This window comes from Cryptomeria japonica, chromosome 3 (genome assembly GCF_030272615.1).
Source record: "Cryptomeria japonica chromosome 3, Sugi_1.0, whole genome shotgun sequence".
NCBI classification, from domain to species: Eukaryota; Viridiplantae; Streptophyta; class Pinopsida; order Cupressales; family Cupressaceae; genus Cryptomeria; species Cryptomeria japonica.
In genome coordinates, this window is record NC_081407.1 from 923,996,396 (window position 1) to 924,008,225 (window position 11,830).

General features: G+C 37.4%; 1 protein-coding gene across 1 annotated transcript; it reads left to right on the forward strand.

Moving 5' to 3' along the window:
- The first annotated feature begins 7,090 nt into the window (after positions 1-7,090).
- On the forward strand, positions 7,091-10,346 carry LOC131040354 (wax ester synthase/diacylglycerol acyltransferase 5). The gene is made up of 7 exons (XM_057973261.2): positions 7,091-7,305; positions 7,402-8,013; positions 9,054-9,123; positions 9,229-9,302; positions 9,482-9,685; positions 9,793-9,930; positions 10,019-10,346. The coding sequence occupies exons 1-7, from the start codon at positions 7,129-7,131 to the stop codon at positions 10,169-10,171; spliced, it is 1,428 nt and encodes a 475-aa protein (XP_057829244.2). The 5' UTR covers positions 7,091-7,128; the 3' UTR covers positions 10,172-10,346.
- Positions 10,347-11,830: the final 1,484 nt, after the last annotated feature.

Here is an 11,830-nt window from a genome sequence, read left to right on the forward strand (position 1 = left end):
TTAGTTCAAGAAATATTACAAGAAATTTCGAGTATTCTCCATTAGACTTAGAAAAGCTCAGATAAATTTCTGCAGCGTTTTCTTACAATTTTTTGCGATCCCTTTTCCTCTAGTCCTGGTATCCATTTATAAAAACATGGATGCACAAAGCTTCAGACTTCTCAAGGAGAGTTTGTTACAATCATTTCTTTCAGAGTAAAGAGGCTACAGACTTTTCGCAAAAGCAGTTACAAACTCTTTTCAGCCTCTGCAGTTTCTTCAACAGGTTGTTCGGTTGCAACCTCTTCTATCTTTTCAGGGGCGCTCTCCAACTATTTCGGATCATGGGTGGCATATTTAATTGTCCACTCATGATACACTTCTTCTATCGCCCATGAGAAATTAATCGCTTTATCTTTAGTCATAGTCAACCTTTTCCAAGAATTTCTCATTTTGTTGACTTCTGAATTGAGAAAAGCATAATGTGACTTAATTTTCTCTATCTCTTGTATTGTCACAACAAAGAAAGAAGCATCATCAAGATCAATAATTCCTTTAACTCTTGCTGACAATTTAGCTTCTATCTCCTTAAGCCACATTTGTTTGTCTTTTAATTGATCCGGGCTAGCAAAAACTCCTGGGAGCAACTCAAAAACTTGGTCAGTGTATTCCTTCTTGCACAAATTGACCTTCCTATCCACATTATCCACCTCTGCTGCTAATTGTATTAAGATTGTAGTGACATCAGAAGTGGATTTAATGATGGGATTGGCCCTTGCTTCATCGCAGGATACACACATAAACTCTAAATCTTGCTCCCTAGGCCTCCATCTGTCAAAAATAGGCGTCAAAATGGCCTTGTCTCTCCTGAGCTCATTCCATATTTCCATAATTTTACCTACATTGTTGTAGAGCAATGAGGCATTTATTGTATCTGCAAAACTAGAAATTGTAGCCCTTACTCTCTCCTCATACTTCTTTGCATATAAGGCCTGAGCCTGTTTCAAGTTTTCCAATTCTTGAGGAGTAATTTCAACCATTTGAGAGCTGGAGGGTGCTGGAGATGGTGGAAACTCAATAATAGGGCTAATAGGTGGAGGCCTTGCAGGAGAAGAGGAGATCATCAGTGTTGAAGACTCACCTTGATGGTATTGTCCAGTCAACTGGCTCTGCAGTTTAGCAATGATGCTATCTTTACCTCTTACCTCCTCCTTGGCACTATTATAGGCCTTTAAAACTGTTTCCAACTTGATTTGGAGGGCCTCTTTCTCTTTGGCTTCCTTCTCTACTACTGCAACACTGAATTTTGCAGTCTCTAACACAGTGCTAGCAGCCTCCACTACCCCTGTACTCTGTACTCTCTTCACCATCATTCCACCGAGGTAACTTGACCCTGGGGTGTCTTTGCTTTTCTTATTCTCATTTCTCTTGAGAGACCACATGACAAGTGTAGCATTGTCCTTATTGAAAGTAACCCCCTCCATAGGTTTAGTCTCTTTTCTTACTGCATCTAATACCAGGGCATCTGCAATATCCCATTCGGGTAATATAAGCACTCCAGCTTGTGCTACCATATCTCTTCCCTGCTCAGGGGTGATGGTTTTGAATTCTTCCATCATCCCTTGCTTTATTTCCTCTTCCACCAGGGCTGGATCTTTATTGGGCTGCTCAGCCTTTCTTGTTTCACATCTAGCATTATATCTATCTATGTGTTGTTTCCATATAAACTGCATAAATGCTTTTGATGTGACAAAATTGTTATCAGCTAGAAAGACACTACTTGCCTGCTTTATCTCAGGATCCCACTCCTGGCCTTTAAGTTCAATGGAGGTGATATCCATTTCAGCATGAATGGATTCTTTTGGCATCCCTTCCTCCACTTCATCATAAGTGTATGCGATTTCCCCTAGACTACCCAACTGTAAGAGGTGCTCAGCTGCTGCTTGCTCATTTCCTATATGGATAGGGGATTGAGATGGGGAATACAAAGGTGTATCTGACTGCACTTCTTTTCCCACCCTTTTCTTCTTTGGGCTCTCTTGGATGTCAATGACATCTTGTATCTTCCTCTTTCCTTTGGAGGTAGAGGGCTCCCCTGTTGTAGGCACCAGCACACTATAACATGATTTCTTATGCAGTGTGTAATCACCAAGAGGGATTGCCTTGCTGGAAGCTGACCTACTAAGGATCATTCTTGCCTTCTCAGGGTTGCTCTTAATTACAGCTTCCCTCCTCTCCTTCAGTGTCTGCATCACATCCTCAAAGCAAACAATCAAAAACTTTATTTTCTCTTCTAGTGGGAAAAAGCTAGACAATGGGTCATAGCTAGCATCAAACTAATGCACAAAATCCAAGGCTTTCTTATAAGCCACCCACTTTTCTTTCCTTAGCTCCTGCTCATCTAGATCAAACTCATTTCTGATGAGGTCTTCAGGAAACTGGAATTGATGAGGCCTACCTCTGCATGCTACCTTCTTCCTAAACATACCATTGAAGAAGTCTTCTGGATCAACACACCTGGACACTGCAGTGGACAAATGATAAGGCTTGAGGAAATCCTCAAAGCAATTCCAGCCTCCCTTTGTTATTACAAATTGGTGGGCTATGGTAGCTGCAGGGAAAATAGTCCCTTTACCCCTGCCTGTCAACTCTACCTCCTGTAAGCCACCAATTTGTCTAAGGATCTCCGCGATTCCCACTTTGAGAGGTACCTGGTAAGGTAACAAAAATGGGGTGCCCCTGAAACCAAAAACTCTGAAAACTGTGGAGACTGGATATAAATAAATGTCACCCCAGTTATGAACAATTTTTATATTCTCTGCGAATTCTTTTGGTGTTACAAATTCCAGAAGAACCTTGGGGATTCTTGGGTTATCAGAGCAGAGGAGAGTCCTTATTTTGGATGCAAAATATTTATCAAACTTCAAAAAACTAGCATCCTCTCTATCCCATGACAACACAGTACTCCATAATTGTACTGGCATTTTTTCTCCTTCCTTCTCCTTAACCAGGTCTAGTCCACTGGCAAAGTAATCACCACCTTTGAAGAGAAAAAGATGCATTAGGAGTGAGTACCATCCGAAAGGCCTGTCCACCTTTCCATTCTTGATTCCTATCAACCCTCCATGGATAGCATCAACAATAAAAGAGGCATAATCAAATGTGATTGCAAGAGAAGGATTCAGAATCTGGGCAATCATTAACAAGTAATGATTCGACATATTTGCTTCAGCATCTTCTCCCAAAACTTGGCAAAGTGCCCAATACATTCCTTTAGCCCTCAGGCTAAACATACTTAATGAGAAGGGCTCTTGTGGATTGGGTCCTACAACTGTTAACCCTCCTATTTTCACAAAAAATTCCTTGAGAGGCCCATTCTTGAGATGACTCCTCTGTGCACCGTAAATTTGGGCTAATGATGTGAAGTTTATAGGTTCTAGAAAGTTTGTAAACTCATTAAGCCCAAATGCTGTCCTAAACTCTTCAGCATTAATTTCAACAAGGGTTTTCCCATTTACATCCCGAATGCTTCTTGTGACTGGATCATAGTTGAATGCAACTTGGGTTAGCAAATCTATGTCCATGAATACCCCTGGGACTACTAATTTCCCAACATCTAATTCCCAGATACTGTTTTGCGGGGCAGGAGAATTTCTCATTCCGAATCCAACTTTAAACAACCCCAACCCAGACAGTCCAACATGCGGGTCTCTCAACCAATTACCCTTGTCATATAATCCTTCTCTTATCTTTAGACGGGGAGCCTTGGGCACTAACTCTTTTGCCTTTGATGCCTGATTAGTTGACAACGTCAACTGTTCTAAAAAATCATCACACACACTCCTTTCTAAATAGTTAACTTTGCCAGAAAATTCTCTTTTAGGAGCCATTTTGAAAATGCAAGAAATGAATGCCACTCTTAAACAATTCTGCGACGAATCAATTATCTTATTTAGAACACTACACAAGAATTGCTACACAAAAATATGAGAGAACCTGTTCTTTGCTTGAAGGAATTTGCTCTGCAACTGAACCGACTTGCTCTGTATCTGAGGAAAATAACTCTGCGTCTGCTCTTCTGCAAAATCCTTTAAAAGATATCTTCACCCGGTTGTTAGGAATCAAATATTTGTACTCAGGGCCTTAACTATAACATTGATTCCACATGCTTCGGTCGTCCCTTCAAAATTGAATTCATACGAGAATTCGTATTTTTCGCTCCAACGGGTCACAACATTCCTGCAAGTGTTTCATTTTGCTCTTTCGCAACTTCGCGAAGCATAACTATCGGGCAGCTTGGTCTTGCGAAATAACGCCAACTATTCGATCAAAAAAAACTTGATCGAGCGTTAGGTTAACTGACGGCTTTGGCTTTGCTCTGGGTCCCACTTTTCTATTGGCTACATGATACCACGTGGCGTCCAACCATTGGCCTTGAAATTCCCTTCGCATTCCACTTGATACTGGCCGCGTTTCTTTCTTTTATACCGCCGGTTCCACCTTGGCGGGCCCACACTTTCTTCTTAGACCACGTGTCATCATCATAACATGTGGACGGCTCTCGTTCACTCTCGCTATTTCACGGGGTATAAAGAACGAGCGTCTTACCCTTGTGAAACAGCACGGGCCGTCGGATCATCTCTTGAGCTGATTGGCTTTTAATCCTCTGAAAAGGCTCTCAGGAGGGGTGGGCCCGCTGACTCATTGTGAACACCTGGTGCCCAGTCACTTTCGGAGCTGACTTGTCACTCTGTTATACGCCAAAAGGAAACCACGGGGCCCCACTTTCTTCTTAACAGCTATATCCTCCAGGTCATCATCATAACACGTGGACGGCTCTCGTTCACTCTCACTATTTCGCAGGGTATAAAGAACGAGCGTCTTACCCTTGCGAAACAGCATGGGCAGGCCGTCGGATCATCTCTTGAGCTGATCGGCTTTTAATCCTCTGAAAAGGCTCTCAGGAGGGGTGGGCCCGCTAACTCATTGTGAACACCTAGCGCCCAGTCACTTTCGGAGCTGACTTGTCACTCTGTTATACGCCAAAAGGAAACCACAGGGCCCCACTTTCTTCTTAACAGCTATATCCTCTAGGTCATCATCATAACACGTGGACGGCTCTCGTTCACTCTCGCTATTTCGCGGGGTATAAAGAACGAGCGTCTTGCCCTTGCGAAACAGCGCGGGCCGTCGGATCATCTCTTGAGCTGATCGGCTTTTAATCCTCTGAAAAGGCTCTCAGGAGGGGTGGGCCCGCTGACTCATTGTCAACACCTGGCGCCCAATCACTTTCGGAGCTGACTTGTCACTCTGTTATTTGCCGAAAGAAAACCACGAGGCTCCAGTAAGTTATTAACAGCTATACCCGCCAAGTCATCTCCACCTGCGACCTGACTCACCTTTGGGGCCCGCCTTTTAGCCTTTTCATCCTGACCCGCTGACTGTTGTGACTTGTGCCACGTGCCACCATTTTACTCGCTGTCAACAACCAGCTGGATCGTCTATGTGGCATGCCATGTGGTTTTCGCAACTTCGCTGGCTTTAAACTACGCGCAACTTCGCCTAGCGAAATAACGCGAGCCGTGGATCCATCCGCGAGATGCGCACTAGTTACTAGGCCCAACAACTTTAGAAGAAAAACATACAAGGCATAAATTTTTCAATTAATTAACATAACCGCCTAGGCAAACAACAAGGGGGGACACTTCCTACGACCCCATGACCCATTACTTAAGTGAATAAAGTAACGAAAGATTAGAAACCAGAGGGTTTAAAATGAACACAAGAGGATTTAAAATCAAAAACCCTTAAACCTTTGAGGTCTAGAACAAAGCTGAAGCATTTGGAACTACACCCTATTCAAAATTCAACAAACTGTAACCAATCATAGGAAAAGAAAAGCTTAATTTAAATCAGTGATAACACAAACAACGGTGTTCGATCGAACACTCCCTGTTTGATCGTACACCCTTAGCAAAAAAATTTACCCATGTACGTTTTTCTTTGGTGGGTGAAATTGTAACCCACTATTGTGGGATCACTCGCTTTCAATACTTGCATGAAGAATGAAAAATAACACTTTGTTTGAAAGAAGAAGTATTAGCTAGGTCCTTAAATGGATTTCCTTGTCCCCTATCAGTAGATTCAAAAAGTAGATAGCAAAGGTAAATCTCAAATGGACTCCTTAGTTAATGACTTAGGGTTGTTAGATGGTTATGTCAGTGATTCTATGACTCCTTGTCTCAAAAAAGTTAGATTTAGGGAGAAATATCCTCGGTTTGAGATTAAGCAAAGTTGTTTAGATCATTTTTTTAAACCACCTTGACTTAGGGTGGGCTATTTAGATTTTATAAGTCTTTCTCCTTTGTAGTCTTTTTGTGATTCCCCTTGTTATTTGTTGGTGTCTAGTTGTGCTTCAAACTTATTCCTACATTTTGTACAAAATTTGGAACCCTTCATAATCCTGCTTGTCTCAAAAAAAAATATTACATTTAATTTTATTTATTTATCATTATATTTGTGATTTGAACTTATATTAAGAAGACTTGCATTAGAACTTTCTATAAATAAGTAAATCTTCGAATATTTTTTTCTCATATCATTTTATTGGAAACATCAAAACCTAATAAATAAAATTTATATCAGCTTTCTACAATACAGGTAGGATTTGCCTAACTATACGACCAACAATGAATGACAGCGAGTGAGGGATTTATCGTGTGGGACATCATTGAATATGAATTTCCATTTCCAGCAATAATTAACGCGGTGCCTTCTGTACCAGTTACCGAGTGAATGAAAGCAGGTGCGGGATTTAATCATTGTATATGAATATTCACCAACAATTAACGTAGTGCCTTCTGTATCAGTTACCGAGTGAGTGAAGACATATAGGGAATTTATGGTTTTGACCATCCCATAATATAAATACCCACCAATAATTTTCAAAGCCAAATCAAATAATAATATGATATGAATGCCTACCGACCAAAAATTTACAAAGCCGAGTCAAATAATTACATCATATGAATGCCCACGAACCATTTACAAATCCGAATTCAATAGCATTTCAACAACCTTCCTAAATACGCAGAATATAAAAGCAACGAAGGATTACAAACTTATCAATTAAATTAATTAGAAGTCAAAATGGCATCAGAGGAGGAAGGTGCAGTGAGTCCAATGGGAGAGGTTCTCAAAGATCCATCATTCTCTTTATTCGTGCTTTCCGTGATTGAGCTCGATGAACCAGTCGATGTCTCTGAGGCCAAGAAAGCCATTCACGAAATCCTGCTCTCCCAGAACTCAAAATTCTCTTCTACACTGGTATAGTTTCTCTTTATACTGTTAATACATAAAGTGCTTATGGTCACTGTTGTCTCAGAATGAATAACTAAGATTTTCAATGTATAATGGTTGCAGACTAGAGATGAGAAGGGAGTTCTCAAGTGGGAGAAGACGGAGGTTAATGTGGACGACCATGTATTTGTGCCTCACTTTCCTCCCCATCTCTCATTATATGACAAGCATGTAGAGGAATATATTTCAGACTTGCATTTAAGTAAGCTTGATCCCTCACGCCCACTTTGGGAGTTCCATTTCATCAATTACAAAACCACAAAGGGCGAAGCCATCGTGATTCTGAAGTTGGATCATATGTTAGGAGACGGTACTTCCATTGTCTCTTTAGCTCGGGCCTGTTCTACAACCCCTCATAATCATACCCCCATATCTTCCCCTTCCCAACACACACAACACCCACCAATAACTACTCGTAAATACTCACAGACTGAGACCACCACGTGGCCTGCCTTTGAATTCATAGCTAGGATATGGAATGGACTTTTGACTCTTGTGCTTATTGTGTGGTATACTTTACATGATCTGATTACCACTTTTCTAAGATCGAAGTGGATGGAGGATAGCAGGTTCCCTCTTCGAGGGCATCCTGGAGTGGAGCTGTTGCCCAAAGTTATGGCTTCTTGCACTTTTACGCTCCAAGACATTGGAGAAATAAAGAAACGCGTTGATGGGGTACTTGTTAATCATTCTTAAATAAATACTACTGTTACTGTTGCTCTTTGTTTTCTATATGTTGTTGGATAATGATGCCAAACATGCAATTGAAGATGAGATAAAAGATTGCAAAGTGTGTAGTGAAAGTGTTTTTGGAATAAATTTTAAATTTTATTTTATTTTTTTTTAAATGTTTATGATCATTGTCTTGATAAGCTTTTTGTAGAGTCTTTCATATGTTTTCAGTTATTTTTGTACTTCTAATTCTCAGAAATAGGTTCATATATAGAGGTATTCCAATGCGAAATAAAGGTTGAGCATTCTTTTTTTAACTTCTTTCTTAGCTATTTTAATTGTTGGCTGCAAGAGTGTTCCAACCAATGGACTCTTCATACTCTGTTTGTACAATCTTCCAAATAAATATTTCTGTACCAAAAAAGTCATCATCTTGATACACTTAGAATCATAACTAATCTTATTAAATTCCAGAATGCATAGGTAGTTAGACTTTGACATGATTATCTTCCTAAAATAACCTCTCTAATATCAAATGAAGATTTAAATTCCTTAACCATCCAATGATTGAAAACATAATAATTGAACGAAAAGGAAAAAGATGAGGATTGGGATATTCCTACTGTCACTTCAGACCAAGTTGGAGAAAACAGCTAAGAGAGCGGGACCCTCTGCCTCCTTCCTCTACTGTTGCTTAGCAGCTTTATTTTATGTTGCTTTGTTCTATTCTAGTTTGTGCCCTATTTGGCTCTCTACATGTAATCTTGTATCTATCCATATTTTTTGTGATTGTATATTAATTTTTTAATTAGTAGAATGTTGATGCATTTATTCATCAAAAATATAAATAATTTAATTATCAATTTCCTTTCTAAACAATCTGGATGATAATTAATTTATTTATATTTTTAATCTAGATAATTTCAATTATTAATTGGTCAATTATCAACTGATTAAAAGTTAGAATCTTCATATTTAGATATAGATATAAATATAGATAGTACTATGTGAATTTGATGGTGATGTACTAATATTGTTTATAGACTCTGAATGACGTAATAATGGGCGTCGTACTCAACGGATTTCAACTCTACTGCAAGACGGTTCTTAGTGGTCTGATCTGATTACATCACATTTATTTATTTATTTATTTTATTTTATTTTATTTTATTTAGGAGAGTATCAATTGAATCAAAACCGTTGTTTCAACTTACGCAGATCTAAAACAAACAGAGAATTTGAGAGTTACAGCTGTAGTTTTACTGAACACAAGGTCCCGACATGGAAAAAAGGTTCCGCAAATAGTTTTTTCATGACTATCATAGCTTTAAGCTTTTCTTATTTTTCTCCAGTCAAATGAATTCTATTAGCAGAATGGTGGCAGTAGAAATAGTGTTTAAATTTATTTTAAATATGTTGTCTTTATTTAAAAGAGAGTCCAACTTATTTATTAAAAGGTGAAATGGCACAGAGGGTAGGGGAGGTGGATAAACCAGGAGCTACAAAGGGAAACAAATTTGGAGTTTTATTCTTGCGAGTGCCTATGAAGAAGTTGAAAAACCCTTTGGAGTATGTCCGAAGAGCAAAGCACATGTTAGACAAGCAGAAAATGTCACTAGCAGCTTTTTTAATAGGCAAAATGTTGCCCTATATTACACGATTCAGAGGTGCACAGGTATTGTTTTTCTGTTTTCCACCTTAAAATTGTAGTTTGTAGTTTGTTTGAAAAAAATAAAATTAAAATTATTGTTCATTTTTTTATGTGTGTTTTCTACCATACAGACATCGGCTAAAGTTATGTACACTCCATTTGCCAACACTACCATTGCGGTGACAAATATGAGGGGCCCATCGGAACAGATGATCTTTGCAGGGTACAAAGTCAGAGGTGGATTCTTTACAGTCTCGGGTCTTCCAACAGTGAGTAGTTATTCACAGGTTAAAACGGTTTTTATTTAGTTATTATCAGAGGTGTTGTTCTTGATGCACACTTGTATTCCCTCTACAGAGTATTCTTGTGACGTGCTACAGTTATATGGGAAAGCTGAGGATGCAGGTGATTACAACAAAGGGTTATGTGGACGCGAACAAGCTCTCTATGTGCTTCCAAGAGGCATTCCTTGACATCAAAGATGCCTCTGAAAATGCATTGGATTCTTAGACTCTACATATCCCTCCTTATTGTTGATGTGAAGTTTCTCTTGCATGAGAAATTGAATTTTTATTTACATCTTGTATGTTTAAAATAATGTTTAATGTATTTTATTCAGAACTACTTTCTTGTAATATTTCAATTAGAGAATCTTTAATATTAATATGAGTGAGATTTATATTTATTAGGTATTTATTTTTAATTTTAATTTTTTAAAAATTTAAATATATTAGATAGTTGGTTCTATTTTAATTAGTGTTTATGGTTCATAGGTTATGAATATGGCTTGTATTTTTAAAAACATTATCTCTCAATCAAGAATATTATTTTTAATTAATTGGTGATTTTTAATTTTGTTAATTATTATTTTATACTTATTATATATGGGTAAAACCTTTAATCATGTCTCTAACTTATTAAGAAATCTGTAATGAAACTATTTATGCATCTCTTTAGTTTATTTAAATAATCTTGTGTTTTGTTGCTTTAGAAATACATAGTATTTTAGAGGAGTTGCAAAAAAACTATTGTAGACACTTAAAAATGTCTCATTGATCATGTACTAATTATTTGTTTAATTGATTAAATAATTATTTAATTAAACTAATTAATCTTATTTTTCTAATTTGATATTTCCTCATCATCTTACTAATTAGTTCATTTCCAATTCTATCATCATTTAATCATTTTAACCATTTTTTAATGTTAATTAAATATTTATTATTTAATTAATTCTAATTAATTCCCCAATTTAAATAATCTTTATTATTTAAATAAATTAATTCTCAATTTCTATCTTTAATCAATTAATCATTAACCCTATTCTAAATATTAATTAAATATTTATTATTTAATTAATTGTGATTTTAATCCTTTAATTCAAATAATCTTTATTATTTAATTAGTTAGCTTTGTCATCTTCTTAATTTCCTCCAATCATTCTTTTTCTTCTTTTCTATTAGATTTTTCTCAATCAGTTAACTCAATTAATCTATTCAATTTATTTAGTTTCACCTCTAAATCAGCAGTTCAACTAGCAATCAGTGTGTGAGCTCACCTGAGTTCCACGTCTTGATCAATTTGTTCCACCTTTCAATCAATCCTCTCCAATAATCTATAAATTGAGCATTCAATCTCCATTTTCAACAATCACGAACTTTGAATCTTTGTGTCATTTGTAGGTTGCCAGCGCAATATCTGAGAGTCATCATACCACAGAGAAAAGAAGAACAATGGAAGCTATATGCAATCATGGAATAGGGAGTTTTGATTAATATATTTTATATTCTTATTAATTATTTGCATTATTTCATTGTCTATTTGTTGAATTCTTTGATTGGATAGGGATTCGTGATTTCTCTTTGCTTCTAATTGATACCTTTAAAGTTGAATTTTACATGCGACATTTTGGTTAACCCGACGTGAACAACAACTAATTAACCTTCTCTATTTTCTGTTATTTTTGCATATCGTACAAATTTTTTCTTTTTTTTGCAAGTTTTGCATGGATTTCAAGACAGATCTATTCGTCACACATTCGCGTTTACATCATTATGCAATCTCATAGATAGGACTACGCAATTGACCTTTCAGGGTCACGCAATCGACCTTTCAAGATCACGCATTCGCTTTGATATTATTACGCATTCGCTTGGAAAATAGTTGTCT